This window comes from Zophobas morio, unplaced genomic scaffold, assembly GCF_036711695.1.
Source record: "Zophobas morio isolate AGI-343-1 ecotype UQ-CSIRO unplaced genomic scaffold, CSIRO_AGI_Zmor_V1 ptg000046l, whole genome shotgun sequence".
NCBI lineage: Eukaryota > Metazoa > Arthropoda > Insecta > Coleoptera > Tenebrionidae > Zophobas > Zophobas morio.
Window position 1 is genome coordinate 1,373,131 of NW_026972151.1, and position 21,731 is coordinate 1,394,861.

At 32.2% G+C, this 21,731-nt stretch overlaps 1 protein-coding gene across 5 annotated transcripts; it reads right to left on the reverse strand.

The window, feature by feature from the left end:
- Positions 1-979: 979 nt before the first annotated feature.
- On the reverse strand, positions 980-21,731 carry LOC135141976 (uncharacterized). Of its 5 annotated transcripts, none has more exons than XM_064073606.1 (5): positions 15,773-15,946; positions 10,719-10,787; positions 2,528-9,279; positions 1,721-2,035; positions 980-1,656 (listed from the first exon to the last, which is right to left on the reverse strand). In XM_064073606.1, exon 3 carries the CDS (start codon positions 9,258-9,260, stop codon positions 3,759-3,761), a length of 5,502 nt encoding a protein of 1,833 aa, XP_063929676.1. In that variant the 5' UTR covers positions 9,261-9,279; positions 10,719-10,787; positions 15,773-15,946; the 3' UTR covers positions 980-1,656; positions 1,721-2,035; positions 2,528-3,758. The 5 variants fall into 5 exon arrangements, with proteins under 5 accessions (XP_063929676.1, XP_063929677.1, XP_063929672.1 ...); XM_064073607.1 differs by having other exon boundaries at positions 1,730-2,035; positions 2,496-9,279; XM_064073602.1 differs by having other exon boundaries at positions 2,496-9,279.

Below are 21,731 nucleotides of genomic sequence, written 5' to 3' on the forward strand. Positions count from 1 at the left end.
CACTAAAAGAAACGATCTCATGCGGTAGTACCCAGAATGCATGTTTACGGATTTTCCAGCTTTATCAAATTCATTTGGAATTATTCACGTAGACGATATTCATTTCTTACAGGTATCAGTCAAAAATGACGATCGTGGGGCTCTTCTGTCTTGTGCTCGATTTCGAATATTGCATGATTTTCGAGACAACAACTCGATTGATGCAAGCTGCGATTTCTCATTTTTTTAATAAATTTACATAGTTCTAGTGCATATGGGGCTTGTTGATAGCAACTAATTAAAACACATAATGTTATCTTAAACAAAAGAAATGGAAGCATATGTTTCAAATGGTTGCAGACATTTATGACATTTATCATTTCTTGTTTTTGAATAACCCACTTTTGTATAAAATTCTAGGGCAACATTCTAAGGTTTCCATTTGTTTGGAATTTCTTCCACATTAAGTATATAACTTTATATACATATGGAATTATGTATCCTGGGAATTACAACGAAAGTGAACTATAAAAAATAACTCATCTGGTGTTTTGAGAAAAACTCTATTTTCATGCTCATTATGCTTACACAAATTGTTGGAAATCTATCGTTTATTAACGAAACAATTATAAGTTTAAATATTTAAGTTGGAAACTTCAGTTTTAATTTGTTTTAAGAAATACGAATAGGATATTGAGGCTACCGCAATAATCCTTTCATCAAAGTCGGTATATGCTTTTTTGTGATGACTTTTATCCAAACTAAGCACCTACTAAAAAATGGATTTTTGAAAATGAAGGAATCTTCTGTACCTCTCGCTCAAAAAATTAAGGGGTTTGTCAGGGGAAAGGAACAATCATGACTTACTGTAATTTGTGTTCCCTTAAGTATTCAATTGAGCCTCTCTTATAAATTTTCTCTACATAAAATTCAAATGTATTGGTCAGGATGGGTGATTCAAATGTCTTGTATACAAAATATAACAACTTTAATAATGCTGATAAGAGAGCGACATAAATAAAAAATACATATAAATAAAACATCACAAATAAGAAATTATTTCGTCACAGATAACGTATAAAAGGAACAAATTTAACATTTATGAAAACTCAGACTTTAGCAAATCACCAGCAAGAAGCAGTTTATTGTATAAGGTAACAAAGCCATAGCGTTAAAAATATATTCCATGTAAATACGTTACGCATGAGACCTTTTTATGGCCCTAGTGCCACAATTAGAAAAGTTCCACTTCTTTTATAACTCATAGGAAAAGGTCCACCATATCTAAATTCTGCGTCTCCCTCACCAAGAGCGAACTTCATATTAATGTGAAACGAGGCCGTAACTCCATCAGCAAATGTTAAATCCATCGTAAAGGGGCACCTAGTAGCAAAATTATTTATTTCGAGCGTACGTTCTATACTACGTTTCGCAGGAATAGACACTCCTTTGAACTTTTCGCGAGGACCATTTCCTTCCATGAAGTCATGTTTATCCACATCCCTTACACTCACAGATTCTACAGGTGAAACTCGCAAATTCTGGATGATCAGTTGCGTTTCTCTGCCCCATTTTGTCCATGTTGACAGGTTGGAAAAGTCGAGGCAAGTAGCAAAAGTGAACAGGCTCAAGGCAAATAGGAGGGCTGATGGCAGATACTTCATGATGAACAAAAACCTGAAAAATAAAATATTAGGAGTAATTAATACATGTTATAAGTACGCGTTAACATCGTAAATACCTTTGATACCTTTGAACTGGAAAATGATGACAGTTGTCCAATCGGTTGGTTTATATTGCGTTTTGAGTGCGTGTTTCCCTCCAGAATAATATTTATGTAAATGCTTGTATTATTACCACGTGACCTCTACGTCATGCGTTAAAGCAAGCATAGTCTGAGAATGCGCAATGTGTTGGGAAAACACACAAAGATTGACCAAATTCGTGGTGGTTTGTCCTGGATATGGAGGTCAACGATCGAAAATTCTACAGACGTGGGTTTCTCAGGTAAAGATAGTGGTGGAGCTATTGGTATGTTCTTAATAAAACTATAAACCTAAAAGCAAAAGTTGTAAAAATAGAAACTCTAAACAAGTACCAATCCCATTTTCAGCAGTAAGCATATCCATTTTTTTTAATAAATTGGATACAGTAAATAAAAAAATGTAAGTATCATTATTTGCCTACAAAGTTTTACATTTAGAATTTCTAGAAATACAAAATTAATTTTTATCTGATGTACGAGTACTATTACAAAACTGCGAATAGCACGATTGTTAAAAGTACCAGATCGCGACATAAATACGCAACTGCCAACGCTTTTTTTCACGTTTTCCCAACATAAATTAAGAATTATTGTCCTTCGAATAAATTTGCGAATTATATACGAGGCTGTATTAAAGTTATTAAAATATAACTCGTAGATAAGAATTTCCGTTTTGGTAACCTTAACCTTAACTTTAAAAAACAGAGTAAAACAGAGTGCTAATTGTGCAATAAAACCTCACCATATTTACCTAATATGTAATGAGGAAAACGTGATATTCACCAAAATTGTGCGTAGACGACACTTTGGTACTCACTGCTGCCATTCAACTCTGCTGACTGATTTACCATCATACCCATAGGTCTCATCCCCAACTCCCAGGTCCGGCCTCCACAGGAATTGGGCCCACGAAGTGACTAGCTAAATGCAAACATTATCACCGCACCCATTTTAGTGTTACTGTGTTCACCCAGTCTCAATCTGTAGGTAAGCGTGTTGGTACTTAATGTCTTTTTGATGGTATTAATTAGGAGGTATGCGATGTAGTAATTTACTTTACTGCGTGCCATTAGAGAAAAAAATTGTCGACGGTTATTTCGACAGAACTTCCCTCGTTCCTGAAGTACAGTAGAACAAATCGAGCTTTTTCTAAAAATTATAAGATTCGATTTTGCGAATTTTATTTTTTATAATAACCCTTATAAGTCAAAATAAAGATATGTAGGTATGCTGCGTTAAAGTAGAGGTAAAGAAGCATGCTTCGCTTTTGTTTTAGGTGAGTTTCTTTTTTTACAAATAAATTTTATGATGAAGTCATCAACATTTTTGCAAGGACACGTATATCAGTTTTGATAGATGCAGTTTAATATTAATAACAGTATTCCCAAATTTTCGGGAAAATGGTAGTTTCGGAGATTACGTGTCTAATATAAATCGACACAGACGCCAGACAGACACCAGACAGGCAAACAGACAGATAGATAGACAAACGGAAACGGGAGATCACTTTTTCCGTGCTTTATGGGTCATGAAACGTCGAGAATACATGAAAATGGCAAGTATTGAATTAAATTTCACATAATTTGGAATTTAAGGTTGTTCCTGTTAGTTCCATAGCTTACGCTCAGGAAATAAAAAGAAATACAGACAGGAAGAAAGACCTGTTATAGAAGCCTTTTTTTTCTGGACGAAAGTATTCGTCAAATGGATGGTATTACTTTAAAGAACATAAATAATCCAAAAGGCAATATATTTGAATGTTAATAAAAACTGACAATTGGAACAAAATAACCATGACTTTAGTCATTTTGGAAACACATATAATCAAATTTATTTATTACATTATTGTAGATACTTATTTGAGGTACTGATCACATGTGATCTCTAAAGTACAAAAATTAGTCATAAGTGGTTTCTAATTTTATATCATCACTGAGAAGATGTAGAAACGTTCTCCTCGAAAAAAAGCGGTTAATCGTAGTACAGCAATAGTAAACTAAATTCTGTAAACAATTCATTCTGTTTGTGTAGTAACTTCGCCTTCAGGATTGACCACGAACACAGTAGTTGCTGGATTTTCTTCAATTCCCTTTAAGTAATTTACAATTTTTTTATGAGCTGTGTTCACCTTTTTAAATTGTTCAGCCATTTCAGGATCATCGCCGTGCCGACTAGGATGAACGTTCATGGCCGTATTCCAATACTGTCTCTTTGCATCTTTCAAATTAGCGTTCATTTTGAGATTTAGTTCTTTATAATATTCTCTCATTTCTTCCTTAGGGAGAATTTTCTCATACGCATCTTGCAAGGCCTGGAACTTTTTAGTAGCATCAGGATCAGTTTGATTTTTGTCAGGGTGAAGCTGTGTTGTCAAGGTCCTGTACTGTTTTTCGGCGTCCTCTACAGTAGCATCCATTTGAAGACCCAAAACTGTGTAATATTTTTTTTTATCATTTTCCTCAGAGCTTACCGCAGGAGTGTGAACTATTTCACTTGCAGTTATTTTTGGCTTTGCTAAAGCTTTTTTAAGAACCTTTTTTCCAAACTGGAAATTTGTTTTCATAACGTCGTAAAACCGATTAAAAATATCATCGGCAACCTGTGAGCAAATTGTTTCTATTAATGGATCAACAACGTTGTTATTTTCGCCCCCTTGCAATCTTCTTTCTAAATATGTGGTAAAATTTTGTTTTAAATAGATGATCATAACATTTCCTTTAGTGTAGTTATAGGCAAAGAGTAAACATTCCATGTAGATGGTATCAGCTTTTTTGATAAATCCAGTAATGAATCTTTCGAATACATCTTGAAGTTCATTTGTTTTTAGAAAATTTTCTACAACTTTTGTGATTTCTGCAGGTGGTGTTGTTCTAATTTTTTCAAGACAGTTAGCGTTACTTTCAGTTGCATTTATAAGATCTCTTTTAATTTTATTATAAATTTCTTCAAAAGCGAGATTAAACAGAGGCCGAATAACATATTTTTCCGTAATAATGCCTACAATACGTTTTCCTACTTTGCGAAAAACTTTTTTGGTAAACTCTCCTAACAACTTTGATCTTTTAAACCGTTTTAACATTCCAATTTTTTTCAAATGTAGCAACTCCTGTAACTTCTCAGTCCCGTTCAAACGATGAAACTTAGTTATATCAGTTTGTTTCCACATTTTTAGTTTCTTGAGCTGATCAACTTTGTCTAACTTGTTAAATTTGATGGTAAGAATCTTCGTATTCAAAAATTTTTCAAAATCATCTAACTTATTTGCAAGTTTTGAGAATACTCTTTTTAAGTAGGTACTCCTGCGCAAAAAATTTGAAGTTTTTCTTACAAATTTAAGAGCAGCTTTAATAACTTTTATGCAGTTAAAAATTTTAGAAACTCCAAATGTGATTATATCTATAGAATAAGATATAAATTTGTCTTTGATATATTCCATTAGATTAAATTCGTTGTCTTCGGAAAGAACAGCTATCACGAGTTCAATTATTCCATCGCAGATTAGTGTGGAGGCAATTGCTTGCATTATTGGGTATATTGGAAGAAACGCAATACCAACTGCTAGAGCTGCGAAACCTGCAACCAGCTGGCCCTGTGCTAAGCGAAGAGTTTCTTCTGGAACATCGCGATATTCTTTTAGATCATAAAAGACATCAATTCCCGATAAGTGGAGTTCTGTTAGTTCAAGACTTGTAATACTATTTCCTTGTGAATCTATTTCCTTGATTTTCTCAATAGTTGTGGCTATTTTTCCACCGATGGTGACACCCGCATATTCATTCATTTGTTTTAATAGGTTTTCTATGTTATCTTGGTGTAATTTTAGACAATGAAGTCTTGAGTAGATGTGTTCCAAAAAGTGATTATTTTTGTCTCGAACTACAATTTTTTGGAAATCAATGTTCTCAGTGCTAAGAAGTTGGTCAATGTGTGCTACTTCCTTCTCGATGCTGTCCTTTGCACGATTTAGTAGAACCTTAGCTTTAGTTTTGTAAAATTTTGTGCCGCCAAAATCAAGCAAAATAAATCTAAGCATGGCATTTTTAAGTTTTTCCCAAAAAACGTTATTATCAATAAGCGCAATTTCAAAAAGTTTTAAAGAAGCTCCTGGTAATTTATTGGATCCACCTAACTCAATCGCACGCGTTAAGTTTTTCGAGGCTTCATTTGTATCATCTGCTTGCAGAAAATTTTCAGCTAAAGCGATACTGTAGTACGGATTATGAGAAATTTCTCCTTCAATGATAGGTCGAGCTTCATTTTTAAAGTTTTCAAATTCCTCTTCTGGAGTTACGTTTTTGATATTGTCTGCTTTATAGTTTTTTTTGTCTAACCAGAAAGCCCAGCACTCTCTCAAATCCTGGAGCACAAACTGTTTCGCCCGTCCTTTATTCTCTTTATTCCATTCTCGTTGAAACTCAGAAAACCGGGCAAAAATTTTGTCTTTGAAGATGATTTCTTTAAGAAGAACATTATCCACTTGTTGCAACCTTTCTCTTTCTAAACGATCTCTCTCCGTTTTAATTTGAGTAAAGTCAGGTTTTTCTTCGCTTATTGCAAGCTCATCAACCTCACTTTGTCTGATGATCAGCCTCGCGGTTCCTTCATTGCCTTGCCGAGATGTTCTTCCGAAAGCTTGTTCTTCCACTCTGAGATTGTACGGAAGAAAGCCTACGCAAACGTGAAGACCACCGTTGTTTTCCAAACAAGCGTCCGTTTTAAAATTGGTACCTCTTCCTGCGATATTCGTAGCGAGGATTACGTCGCCAATTTTTACCTTCTTTTTCGCTTCTTGAGCGTTGTCTTCATTCAAAAATTTTTTGATTTTCAGATCTTCTTCAAAAATTTGTAGAGTGCCTTCAACCGCGAGAAGATCTTCTACGGTTTCACAAATGACTAAAACGGCTCTTCCTTCGTCAATATTCTCTAAAATCTCTAGAACAATGTAATTTGACCATTCGTCATCATCAACGACTATTCCCGGAAGCTCTTGGAAAATTTTTTTCGTGTAAGGAGAAATTTTGGCATAGTTCAAATTGTAAATATCTGAGAGCAGATTCTGTTCGGCCGAGGAACCTAGAGTGCCTGTCATTCCAAAAATATTTTCATCTTTATATTTTTTGATGTAACCAATATTCGATATGTAACTGCTAGTGAGACTTTCGAAAGTAAGACGCAAGTTATGTTTGAGCTGGACGAATTGATGTAAACCGTTTGACCAAACTGTGTTCCTCATTGTTACCCCGGTATTCATGTAGTCAACCGGCGTAATAATATCTTCGCCGTCGTCACAAACTATTCGATATTGTCTGTGTTCGTGACAGTTGTACTTAGCATGGAGGGCATTCTTGATCCAAACGTCCAATTTTCGTGTAACGTAATCTTTTAAATGATTTGGAGTCAAAGAAATTTCGGTCAGATTTTCTTTGATTTTCATCTTGATAATTTTTCTTTCAGATTTGTTTATCTCTTGAAAAAACTTTTCAAAATGTTGCTTTGCTTCATCCGCGTCCGAATAAGTTTGGAGCAATTCTTTAGCTTTAGTTTCAGTTTCTTTAACAAAATTTTCTTCCGCGTTTTGTAGCTCTTGCCAAATTTTGATGTAGATGTATCTCAAGCTTTCCATTCCAGGATAAGGCGTGGCAAGTTTAGCAATATGGCCCCCATTGTCAATCAACATGCTGTCAACTTCATCCAAAATTACCTGTCCAAACTTCCTGTTACTTCTAATATTATGCCCTTCGAAAGTATCTCGTAGATAATCAAATTGAAAATTACTGATAGTACCATAAAGAACGTCAGCTTCGTAACATATCTTATCGTCAAGAGGATTATTAGTGGCTACTGTTATATTAAAAATTGAATAAAAGTTTTGACACTCTTCTTTATCTTTTGTTGCTAGAACTGAATTGCTGGTAATAACATCAACGGTGTAACCTTGAAGTACTCTGATAACTGCTAACAGTGAGACTATCAAAGTTTTACCTTCACCAGTTTGAATTTGACAAAGTCGACCATTATCCTTAGAATCCAAGAAAATTAAAACTGTTAGTATTTGGGGAATCCTGAATCGCCAGTTCGGTGTCGTTAAATTAAATACTCTATCCATTATCGCTATAGTTTCACAAATCTCATCATCATCGCTTCCCAAGTAACCTCTTTTATCAACTGCCCATTTTTTTATACTTCTTAAATCAGTAGCCATCCAACTGTTGTATTTTGCTTTAACCAAGTTATATTTACGTTTTAGTTTTAGAAGTGCCTCTTGTGGAACGTCCGATCCATCCTTTCCTAGATTAAGTTCCTGAAGCAAATCCTCTAAAGATGTTTCTGTTCTTGTGTTACTTAAACGTGTACAGTCACCTTCACCAGCTTTTTTCTTTTGTGTTCCAGTCTTTTTCTCGATTGCGTCAATATCTTCTACGGGAAGTTTCTTTTTCTTCTTTTCCATGGGTTTCTCTTCTCTCTTACTTTTAAGTCTATACAGTTTTTCTAACTTGTCGTAATCGATATCTAGAATTCTACAAATGCTGTGAAGAAGAGTATAAAACTGTTCGTTGACAGTGAGACTGCCTAGGATTGTGAAAACATCATTCATTCTCTGCATTTCCCTAGGAAATTTTTTCTCAATTTTTGCTTCATAGTCTTCAGTTGGTGTACCTTCTTTTTTCTTCATGATTTTTTTACATTCTTTCTCAAACTGTTTGATTTTATCAATGTTCAAATTAGTATTCCTCACCCGTGAAATTTTCTCGTAATCTATTTTCTCCTTACCAATTTCTTCTTTTAAAACATTGTTGTATTCCATCATCTCGAGGCTCAGATCTAGAGGTAAATTATCGACGAACGTTTTGAAATCTCGTTTAAATTCATCATTTTTTGATAACCTCGTTGTCAATTGAACGACTTCATTCAGTCTGTAATCATCCAAGTCTCTCGAATGTGAAAACTCCATCTCCTTAAATTTCTTCACAAAATTATCTGGGTCTTGTTTAAACGATCCTAACACTATTTCCAAATTTCGCACAGTCAGTGGGCCGTAGCTACTTTCTTCGTCTTCATGTTGGTCTTGTTTCGTCTGCGAAATAAACTCCACTTGTTCAAAGATTTGTTTGATTTTATTTTCAAGCTTATAAGAGACCAAAACTCCGCAAGGATCTTTATACAAAATTATTGTTTTGCTTTCTTCTTGCACTAGGCAAAATAGAACCCAACGATTTTCCTCTTTAGCAAAAACTACGAAGATGGGCTGGTGTGTCTGAAGTTCGATATTGTCAAAACGATTGTCCAGATCCTGGATTTTTTCTGCTAACTTGAATTGTCGATCTAAGTCGAAGTTGTATTTTTCGAAAAGTTTGTTTGCACATTTTGTGATGTCGTCTTTGTCGAAGGGTTCTCCGGACAGGAGTTTATGGAGAGTGGTTTCATCCATCTCCAGGCTTATAGTTGGAGGTGGTTTGGCGGCAATTTCGATTTCCTGGTGGTTGTTTCGTCGTTTTGCGATTTCGAAGCGGCGCATCTTGTATGGATTAATCTAACTGTAAAGAAAAATGGTTTTACTATTTTTTTAAAGGGTAAAATAACTTTTTTTAAATTAATTATTTAATTTTTTTAATAATGGGAAATTATAATGATTTTTCAGGGGTCGGAAAATTTTATTTTTTATTGACACAATTGGTTTTTCAGTTTGAAAACATTATTTTATTGTTTGCATAATTAAAATTTAATGTAAGTAATAAAAAATGTAGTGACAACAAGAAAAAATATTTAACATCCAAGAGGATGATTTTTCCAGATATTTAGAACGGCATATTTTCATCAAGTGTGGATTGTTTAAAAAATATTTGCAGGAGTTTATCACCAGTACTGTATAAAAACAATTTAAAAAAATACTCGAAGTTTATATCGACAGAACTTCCCTTGCCTCTGAAGTACAGTTCAACAAATCCTTGAAAAATTATTAAATGTGATCTTGCAATTCTTACCATGTGGCATTAGTACAAGTTATAAGATTTAAAAGAAGAAGACTTTCCCAGAAGAATACAATTTTGCAATTTTATGCAACATCAAATAGAGTTGGACAACAATTTTTTATTCAAAGTTTTGTGCAGCGATGAAGCAAGATTTGGCAATAACGGGATTGTTAATCGGCACAACTGTCACTATTACTCCCAAAATAACCCACACTGGATCAGAACAGCTCATTTTTAAAATGTTTATTCCATAAATGTATGGGCTGGTATTATTGCAGATTACGTAATTGGCCCATACTTCTTCGAATGCAACTTAACGCGACACAGTTATCAACAATTTGTGGAAAATGATTTTCCGGGGTTATTAGAAAATGTTCCTCTCAACCTTCGACAAGAGCTGTGGTTTCAATAGGCCTGGCACCACCTCATTATCACAGAGTAGTTAGGGACTATCTTGATGAGAAGCTTGCAAATAAGTGGATTGGCAGAGGCAGTGTGAATGCATGGCCCCCTCGTAGTTCCGACTTAACACCTTTAGATTTCTTCCTCTGGGGGGTTGTAAAAGAACAAGTTTACGAAAGTCCTATTCGTAATTGTGAAGATTTGAAAACCAGAATTAGCAATGCATGTGCTGCAATAACTCCTGAAATACTTGCCCGCGTCAGGTTGTCTTGCTTAAATCGCATCGAAATGTGTGTTGCGCAGGAAGGAAATCGTAATGACGTAACAGAATCGGTGGATTTCTTTTGTTAATTTTTTTTTAATTTGAAGGAAATTCGTCATCTGAAGCATATGAAGTGACATCACTTTCAACACATCATCGTATCATGTACATCTGCGTATATATACATATATATGACACCACTCCGTTGGTAAAGAACCAAATGTAGAAATCAATAAAGTATCTAGATTTTTTTTATTACAACTAAAGAATTAAACAAAATTATAAACGCAGTGCAGTTTTCTTGTGGACAAAACGTCTAAAAACTAGGAGTGCTACTTACATAGAATTAGAATACGGCTAGGGAATAACCAGTCGAGTCTACTATACCACTTGCTTCTTATGTTTGGAACTAAAATTAAAAGATATATTATGGTCTGATCATCTTTATAGATGCAACAATAAAGACAAATTCTGTGTCCTTTTTTTTTAGAACGTCGACTGTTTAAGTAAACACTATTAGCATTTTGATCAGTTGTATTTGGCTTATCTGGTACATTTGAAGGTAAATACGTAAATTTACTAAATTAATATTGCACCCACTGTTACTTTTATTATTATGAATATTTAAAAAACGAAGTAAATTTAACAACATTCTAAACTTATTTATAGCATTTCCAGTTTTTATTGTATTTTTTTTATTGAAAATTTAGGTACGTTTTTCACAGTACATGTTAATATGAAAGAGTAGAGCTGTGAAACTGAAATGTTGCAAATCATTTAAGGTTAGTTATCACGTCTTAATTTTGAATTTATTTATTCTTTCCCTCCAACATCTGGATGCACTCTTCCCAAAATTTTGAAATGTCACAACTGAATGCTTCTATTTATGTAAGTTGCTAATTTGAGAAACGCCCCGACAAAAAAAAGAAACAGCTGTCCGCTCTCGCAAGTCATTAATAAATTTTTGCAAAATATGCAGAAAATATTTTTTATATAAAATTGGATATTTGTATTTGTATGTTTTTAAACGTATTTACTTGGAAAGTGTTAATATTTGCAGGTTTTATAAACAAAGTTAAGAAGTGGTAAAATTGATAACGCGAATATACCGGAAACACTAGGACCCCAAAGAAAAAAATTGGATCGAAAGTAGTTTGTGAAAAACGTAAATACCGACAAATTTAACACACAATAAATTCGTATTAAAGGCTTTAGTTTAGATTGTGGCAAAAAAAAAAAAAATAAATAAAAACACTGATCCTTGCGCTCCCGGGATTTAATATTACAATGTCGAGTCCATCGTGCGATCATATCCTTCTATTTATCTCCGACTATCATTATCTTATTTATTATGTGCAATAAAATATTGACGCGCGCGGGATTAATTTCGATAGACAAAATAACTATTTTAAGAGTTTCAAAACTTTGTAAGAACGAGTAGAAAAATTGTAAAATCGAAAAACAATACAAACGTCAAAATTGTAAAGTCGAAAAACTGTAACATTTGAAGTTCGAAAAATGGAAAAATTGAGTATCGAGAAACTGAAAAATTACGAATCGAAAAATTGAAAAATCGAACAAGTAAAAAAGCTTTAAAATCGAATAAACCGAAAACTAGAATAGTGAATTTTAAAAATTATTATTACATATTGCATATTTAAAACGAAAACTAGCAAAATTGTAATTAAATTTTTCTATTTTTTGTTTCTTTAATTTTTGTAGTTCCTGATTTTTCCATTTTCCAGATTTTTTATTTTTATTTTCTCGATTTTTATCTTTAGTTCTTCGTATTATTTATCATTTCCTTTATTATTCCTCCGATTTTTCAATTTTCAAATTTTTTAGTTTTTGGTTTTCCAGTTATCCGATTTTCCAATTTCTTTAATTTTTAATATTTCGATTTTAAAATACGTATGTATTACGACTTTGCACTTTTTCGATTTTTAAGTTTCTCAATTTTCAACCTTTCCATTTTTGAATTTTTGGTTTCTTCAATTTTTCCAAGTTTTCGTTTTATGCTTTTTCGTTTTTACAGTTGTGGTTTCTCGATTTTAGAATTTTGTAATTTTTCCATTTTTTTTAATCGAAAAGTTGAAAAATCGAAAAATTGAAAGTCGGAAAACCAAAAAATCGGAAAAAATTGAAAAACTGAATAGGAAAAGTGGAAAATCGAAAAATTGTAAAACGAAGAACCGAAGAATTAAAACATCAAAAAACTAAAAATTCCCCGATTTGAAAATCGAAAAATTGAAAAATTAAATATCGAAAATTTTTTGATTTTAAATTGTTCAAAATTTTTCATTTTTCAAATTTTTGATTATTCAGTTTAATTATTTTACAATTTTCTATCTTTACAAGCAACCAAATTTCATTGTTTCGATTTTATAATTTTTGATCTTCAACATTTCAAAATTTTGATTTCCAATTTTCAAAATTTTTGAGTTTCATAATTTTGCTTAGATAAGAGTGGTTTTGGCAAACAGCATAGCCTGTAAGAAAATAAAGGGTGGGTGGGCGGGGCTAGTTCTTGCTAAGATAAGCCTAAATTTGGCAAATCACATACCTTCCAAGAGAAGAGAGAGTGGGTGGGCGGGGCTAGTTCTTACTAAGATAAGACTGATTTTGGCAAATGATCCACTCTCTAAGAAAATTAAGGGTAGAAGGTATACTATTTGGCAAAATCAGTCTTATTTTGGCAAGTATTAGTAGTAATAAAATGTAAAAAAGGGCGACAAAAAGTCACAAAGTGAATTTGGAAGAAAAAGACAAAGAATAACGCAATAAAAAGAAGGCAAAAAAATGCAACATAAGTGTCAAAAAAAAACAAAAAACCCCAAAAGAAAAGTTGCCAATAAAATGTCAAAAACAGGGCGAAAAGTAGCAAAATGCAACAAAAACGTAACGAAAAAAGACCATTAGAAATATATTAAAAAAAAGGCGAAAGAAACACGGCCCAAAAGTACAAAAATAAAACCGGAGAGAAGCTACAAAGAAAGGCAATAAAAATGGAGCAAGGCAACAAAAAGACGAAGAACGACTGAAGGAAAGAAAAAGGCAACAAAATGCGCCAAAATAAAATGTAAAAAAAAAACGACTAAAAGGTAGTAAAAAACTAAGCAATTATAAAAAACGACTAAAATATTACAAAAAAAACTGTTTCAGATATGGAGGCAATAAAATGTCAAAAAAGGCGACAAAAAAGAAAACATGAAAGAAAAAAGTCGATTAAAAACTAAAGCAAAGAAAAGAAGACGAACAAAATGCGATAAGTGTCAAAAAAAAGGGGAAAAACGAAAAAAAAAGCCAATAAAAGTGAGAAAAATACAAAAAAAACAATAAAAACGAAGAAGCAAAGAAACGAAAAAAATGGATAACCCAAACAAAGAAAAATGTAGCAATAAAATGCGCCAAAAAAATGTCTTAAAAGAAATGGCACAAAAAAAGTGGGCAACAAAATGTTAAAAATGCGATAAAAAGTGATAAAACAACTATAACTTATTAAGGCACTATTAAACATTATTATAAAAAAAAGCGAAAAAAAAAACAGAAAATAAATAAATTTCACAACACATGTTAATTTTTTATTAAGATCTAAAGAAGCGTTAAAAGAGATTGAAAATTTGCATTTCCGTTCTAGATGAATGAGCCTAGAAAGTGTACCATATTTTTTTTTTGTAGATACATATTGCAGATATTACAATTTAAACGTTTGGCCCCATATGAACAGTTTATTTTGCTTTATGCACAAACTTTTAAAAATAAATGCTTTTATTGCCAAAAATTTAACGAGATATGCAGATCCTTTAAGTCGAAACTAAAAGCAGGCGCACTGAAACAGGTATGAGATTAAAAAATAAACAAATTGTAGGAGAAATAATGTTCTTAAAAAATTAAATAGATAAAAGAAGATGTATTATGTAAAAGAACTGATGAAGTAGAAAAATTCTCTTGTGTCCAAGAATTATTATTTAAAGAATGTGTGAAGCTCAAAATTTTGAAACGCAATTTTTGCAATTTAATAACATTAGAAATAATTTAGTTAATAAATAGTTAGTAATACTAGTAATTTAATTGAAATCTAATCTAATGCGTATATGAAGAGTATGAATTACGAGTATAATTATAATAAACAATTGTTAGTGAAAGAAAATGTTTAATAAATAAATAATGCTTTTTATCGGATAAACGCTATTATTATACAAAGAGATTAATTATCACTAATTTTGCTGGTGACAGAAACTTTCCCTAGGCATTTTTATTATACGTAGCAAGTAAAATGTTACTTTAAGTTTTTAATATTTTGTTTCTTGAGTTTTTTCATTACCGGTCACAGTGTTTAATTCAATGAATATTAATATTTAGAAATAGTGTTTACGTAAGCCGTCTTTTATTTTCATCTGTACATATTTTCTCAGTATCACCTCAGTAATTACTTGTTAGCTTATTAAAATCTTTATAAAAAATTCTAAAATATAATTATCACATAGCAATAGCAGTGTCTTTTTTTTACATAGATCACTTAGTATATGTTATGACTGCAACTTATTCTTTTTTTTCTTAAATAATTTCTATATGTAACGTTGGAAATTTTTGGGATTTTTTCACTTGTTTAATAGACTCATCAATATACCAAATCGAAAGAAAAACAATGAAAAACAGAGTGAGATACATTAATAAAATCTAGGATGTTCTATTTGAAAAAACTAAAGCATGTTTTTTAATATTTAAAATTTTTTTTCTAAATTACTCTGTATATTAAAAATTGATTTTACTGGTACCTCAACAAAGCAATCTGACAAAATATTTCTACAGCTTTGGATAGTTAAAAAAAAATAAAATTTGTCAATGTTACATCGAAATTTCAATAATATGGTTGTAAAGCCTAAGAACAAGATAATTAGGACCATGTAAAAATACAGTGCTTTATAAAAAGTTTTATGTTGCGTCTCAAGAATACAGCACCCTGTATAAATGATATAATTGTAGTTTGTGCTGCTTAAAGAACAGAGTAATTTTGTTCTAGCTTTTATTTCTATTTCCATATTTTAAGCTTTAAGCTTTAAAAATTATTGAGATGTCGAGAAAACCGTGCTTATTGACTAACTTTGTATGAAAAAAGTTTTGGTAATTATATTTACTAAGCTACAGGTATTTGATTATACATCATACAATAATTCAGTTCAAAAAGATAGTTTTCAAATATTTACGTAATCTATAGTGAAAATCGTAATTAAGAGCTGCTGTTAAATACTACATTGAAATTTAATTTGTAATACAATTGACTTTTTAGCAGTGTAATAAAATAAAATTACCTGTTTAAACTTAAAAATTTATTCATTTAGACATAAAAACCGCTGTTAAAAAAATAAGATATGGAATTTATTTTTTGCATACCTTTGATTAGACAACAATCACACACTTCAACCTATTTTTTTTTTCAAGACAGAAACACTTCTTCGTATGTGCATACACAGTGATTTAATTTTATCTAAATCAAGAAATAATATATAGTATTTAAATAATAACAACAAAACTTTACAAAACGCCACTAAAAACAACAACACTTGTTTCAAACCACCTATCAACAAACTCTGTTTTTAACACAACATTCATCGTGAAGAAAACAAATCAAAAACAGGAAACCACAAATGATAAGAAAATGTATATACAGTACGATTTTAATAACAACAACAAACAGTTTTACAGTGCGTGTACTAAAAAAATCTTCGTAACCAGCTCATATTTACTTTTTATAAAAATGGGTAAAAAAATGAGCAAGGAAACCTACTTTGAACTAATCAACAACACCAGCCGAGATATCACCGGAACTTCCATTTCTCAAGTGGAGGACCATGACTGGATTGGCGATTTTCGTCCAGATAAAAATCTGCAAGGTAGACAGGTGTTGCGAAGAGGCGGTTCCATTCGAGAACGACAGCAGTTATGTGGATATGCAGCCCACTGTCCATTTACCATGATGCTGGAATTTTCCGATGGTACAAAAGATGGTTTTCGAGTCCATCAGATGTATGCCGTTTCGAACTGTTGCGATCAGGTTTTTCACCACTTCAAGCAGTCCCATGATATCGACTACAAGAGGGTTGGTGATAATACGTTGCGTGTTACCATTGAGAATACACAAGATCAGCTGGTGGACGAAAAAGCGGAGCAAGTGAATACAGTTGGAGAAGAGGCCATGAGGAGGAGGATGTATGAGTTGGCGGTTCGAAAATTTAAGGCCGCAAAGACTTTAGCGAAGGAGAAGTCGACGATTAATAAGATAGAAACGAATCTCAAACGAGCAGAAAAAGTTAATCAAGCGAGTAAGCTGAATGAGGAAGGAAAGGAGTTGATGAGACAAGGACATTATGAGAGTGCTATTAGAAAGTTTGATGCAGCGTTAAAAGTGGCTGACAGATTGATTAGTGAAGACATTGTAAGTAACAGAAAAAAGGCTGTGAATGCTAGAGCGGAAAAAATAAACAATGAAGGAGAAGAAGCAATGCGTCGAAAATCTTATAATGATGCAATGGAAAAATTTGATGAAGCTTTGACAATAGCGGACGAGCCATCGACACGTACGAAGATTATGGAAAATAAGAATGCTCTCAGAGTTATTTTATATAGGCAAAAGCAGAACGAAAGGGCTGTTGAAGCCAACAGAGCCGGTGAGGAAGCGTTCGAAAAAGGTGAATACGAAACCGCCATCCAAAAATTTAAACAAGCTTATCGACTATCAAACGAAATGTCTACTGTGGATCTCGCCAAAACCAACTTAGTTAAAGCTACAAATATCCACAAGGCGCAACAAAAAAATGAAGAAGCGAATCAATTATTAAAAGAAAAAGAATACGAAACTGCTTTAAAAAAAATTAATGAGGCCTTGGAACTGGCAGAAGGACACTCACTCGTCTCAACCATCGAAAATAATAAGCTGCGGGCCTTGAAGCTGTACGGAAAAGCTTCGTATAACGAAGCATGGAATTTGGAAAACAACGAAGAAGATGATATGTCTAAAGAAGCTGAAGAACGTTTTAAGAAAGCAGAAAATATCTTCAAATTAACAAATTCAGAAGATGATCTACGACTTGTCAAACTTAAAATGGCAGGAAATCGACTATTTAATAGAGGCGTTATTTTAGAACACGATGCTACAAATTTGCATCAAAAAGCAAAAAGAACTCACATGGTTGATGATTATGTGTCTGCTCAGCGGAAGTATGAAGAAACTTTGAAACAGTATGAAAAAGCGAAACAGAAATTTAGAGAAGGGGCTTCGAATGATGAAATGTTTTCAAGTAATGTTAATTACGTGGGGAGGCAAATTGATGCAGTGAGAAGAATTGTTCAGGAAATAGAAGAAGAAAAGTTAAGTGGACTGGTTCGGGAGGTCATGTTTAACAGAAAAAAGAGTGGTAGAGAAGATGTTGTTGATAACACTTCAACAGAGGTCAATCTTGTAGCTGACGGATCATAAAAGAACATGATTGTCGATTGATTTAAAATGTATTTAACCATGTATGACGTCGGACTGTAGTTTTTTATTAAATTAAATAAGAGTTGTGTTATAATATAGGTAATTTAAAAATAAATTACATAAACACACAAATGTACGGCTTGTTCTACCAACAAATTACTTTTACTGACTTTAAACGGTAATTTATGAAATTTTTATAGATATACCCATTGAGTTCCATTTGAAGAATAAAAATTTGAAAGATGTTTTCACTTTTTATTTTATTATAACGATTCAAATGGCTCTAATTAGTATACTACTATACTACTTATATTTTAATATAAAACAGATTAAAATATATAAGGTCGCTAGCAAGTATGGAAACGATTAAATATCTTGAGAACCAATTGTACAAATCAATTGAAATTAGGTGTCATGACCCCTAGAGTATGAAAAAATAGGACTCCCATTTCCATCTGCCTGTTCGGCTGTATGTCTGTCCGCCGTCTGTGTCGATTTTTGTTGGATAGATAATCTCCGACACTATTGGACCGATTGTTGTCAAATTTTATATACATATATATTATGATCCGCGTTGAGTTTTTACCCGAGACATTAAGATTTTTGGAAAGAAAAGCAAAATTGTAACTGAAAAGACGAATGCTCTGAAATCTTGCGGACGTTTTAAAGTTATCGTAAGTATGGCAAATTTTGGATCAAAATATATCTCCTTAGTCTTTCAAAAAGTTGATGACCTCATCTCAGAATTGTGTCGATATAAATCCTATCTAAAATGTGCAAAATACGACGATGATAAGGCTAAACTTGTGATTTATAATTGAATTTTTTTTTGAGAATTGCTTGCTGACTCAATATGATTAATACACCTTGCAGAAAAGTTGATGACGTCATCATAAAATTTTGTAATGGGAACACTCGCCTAGAACATATACAGAGCCTGCGTCTTTACCTGTATTTTAATAGCCTGCATACATCTTTATTTTAACTTATAAGCTGGTAGTGATTGTAATAAAAAAGTAAAAGTCGCTAAATTAAATTTTTCAGAGAGGCTGCATTTGTTCGACAAGCGAGAGAAGCTGTCTAGATAATTTTGGACCACTTTTTTTATATTTGATTACACAGGGTGGGTCAAAAAAATTAATGAATAAGTCAATTTATTTTATTGATTAATTCAGGGACTGCAAAATCGAATGCTTTGAAATTTTTTAGCAAGGTAAATTTTTAATCAAAATATGTCTGTTTATTTCTTCAAAAAAAAAAGATGTTATCTTAAAATTTTGCCGAATAAATGTTACCGAAATGTGTAAAATATGAGACTATATACTTGTGATTCATCATTACATTCATATCTTTTAGAATTGCCATTGTGACTCAAAAAAATTAAGGTAAGACAAGAGCGTTAGTTCTACGTCGGACATCAAAATTTGCCTTGTTGAAGGCTAAGAATATTATGTTTGTATTGATGAGGCTGATACGTGTTTAAACTCCATATTAATTTTAATAATAATGAAAAAACTTTCAGAGTTTAAATAATATATTTGTAGTCACTGCTACACGTGTTTCGGTACACAGTACCGTCTTCAGGCAGAAGAGAAACTGGGGTTTTACAGAGCTATTCCTGAATTTATACCTGATTTAACAATGGTGTTTTTAAAATTTATGTTAAGTAAGGGAGATTTGTTTATTTCGGTTTGGTCGTTCATTAGTGTATTTAATTTATTGTACCTATTTATTTCCAGACATTCTAACGCGTTTAATTTTGCTCCTTTATTTTCTATGTGTAAAATTTTGAATTCGTCGTTGAAATTATGCTGTTCTTGGATAAGGTGGTTCGCGTACGTAGAATTTGATTTTTTGTTGACAAATGCTGATCATCGTGGTATCATATACTCAAGCGCCTTGTAAAAAACTAGCAAAAACACTAATACCCATCCTCAAAGATAATTTAAAGTTTAATTCTAAATTTTCAGTTAAAAATTCACAAGAATTAATAAACAAGATCTCGTCTATTACTCTACCATCTACCTGTAAACTAGTTTCGTTCGACGTGACTAATCTATTCACCAATATTCCACCGGCAGAAGTAATTAACATAATTGAGGAAGACCTTTTTTCCAAAAACACTAACCCGGTTATAATGAACGAAATTCTTTCATTACTTGATACCTGCTTATCACAAAATTACTTTCAGTTTGGTGGTAAATACTTCAGACAAAGAGATGGCCTAGCCATGGGTAACCCTCTGAGCCCTCTGCTGTCCGAGATATTTATGGCCAGATTAGAAACCTCTATTTCACAACATAAATTATTTAAACATTGTATTTACTGGATTAGATATGTGGATGATATTTTAGTGTGTTTTAACGGTACAAGTAGGCAATTAGATATGCTACATAATTACATAAATTCGTTACATAGAAAAATAAAATTCACAATAGAAATAGAAAGCAATAAAACTATCAATTTTCTGGACCTTCAAATCAGCCACCACAAGAGTTACCATGAATTTAATATCTACCATAAACCTACTCATACAGATACTACTATTCATAGAACGTCTTTACATCCTTGGAGTCACAAATTAGCCGCATATCAATCAATGTTACACAGATTGTTGACTGTCCCCTTATCTGAAAATAACTTTGAGGTCGAACTTAAGAGAATAAAAATAATAGCTAAAAACAATGGTTATTCGGACGAGATCATAGATAATATGTTAAAAAAGAAAATTAAAAAAATCACATCAGCATTAATATATCCTTTAATTAAAGAAACCAATCAATATAACATTTTAACTCATTTTGGAAAACTTTCTATTAAAACTGCAAAAATACTGCAAAATGCAGGCTATAAAATTTCCTTCCGTACCAACAATTCTTTACATAAATTAATAAACAATAGTAAAGACAAGTCACCTAAGAAATCGAATTCTGGAGTTTACATGCTAAGTTGTGGTGACTGCCCCTTAGTATACATCGGACAAACAGGGAGAAAATTTGAGGAAAGGATAAAAGAACACAAATCAGCATTTGTCAACAAAAAATCAAATTCTACGTACGCGAACCACCTTATCCAAGAACAGCATAATTTCAACGACGAATTCAAAATTTTACACATAGAAAATAAAGGAGCAAAATTAAACGCGTTAGAATGTCTGGAAATAAATAGGTACAATAAATTAAATACACTAATGAACGACCAAACCGAAATAAACAAATCTCCCTTACTTAACATAAATTTTAAAAACACCATTGTTAAATCAGGTATAAATTCAGGAATAGCTCTGTAAAACCCCAGTTTCTCTTCTGCCTGAAGACGGTACTGTGTACCGAAACACGTGTAGCAGTGACTACAAATATATTATTTAAACTCTGAAAGTTTTTTCATTATTATTAAAAAAAAAAAAAAAACTAAGAATATTAGTCGGAAAATATGTATATTAATTAGGTATGTGTTTTTAAATGTATAATTCTGAATCAAGTAATGTTGATTTTATTGTTTTTTATTTTTTTCAATGCGAAGAAATTACAATACCAATAACGGTTTTTAATAAACTTGTACACTCTGTGGTTACAAGGTTACTTAAAATTAAAAGTGTTTGATTTTAGTCAAAGTTTCCCATTTTAGACATTAATGGCAGTTTTTTTTAAGCTGGATCGGGTGATTTTTTAAATTTCTAAGCTAGTCACCTAAGAATATTACAAGAGTGATGATCAGAAATTTAAAAAATCACACGGTAGAATCGGTAGAATACGCTTACCGTTTGTTGGTCGCCTGTCTGTTGACAGATAACGTGCAGATAACAAATAACCTTCTGAACTACCGGAATAATTAGTGTGGAAGTTTAAAATTAGTGTGGAAGTTTAAATGTAACTT

Coding starts and splice junctions, on each gene's coding strand:
- LOC135141976 (XM_064073605.1), bottom strand. CDS start 9,260: ATGCGCCGCTTCGAAATCGCAAAACGACGAAACAACCACCAGGAAATC.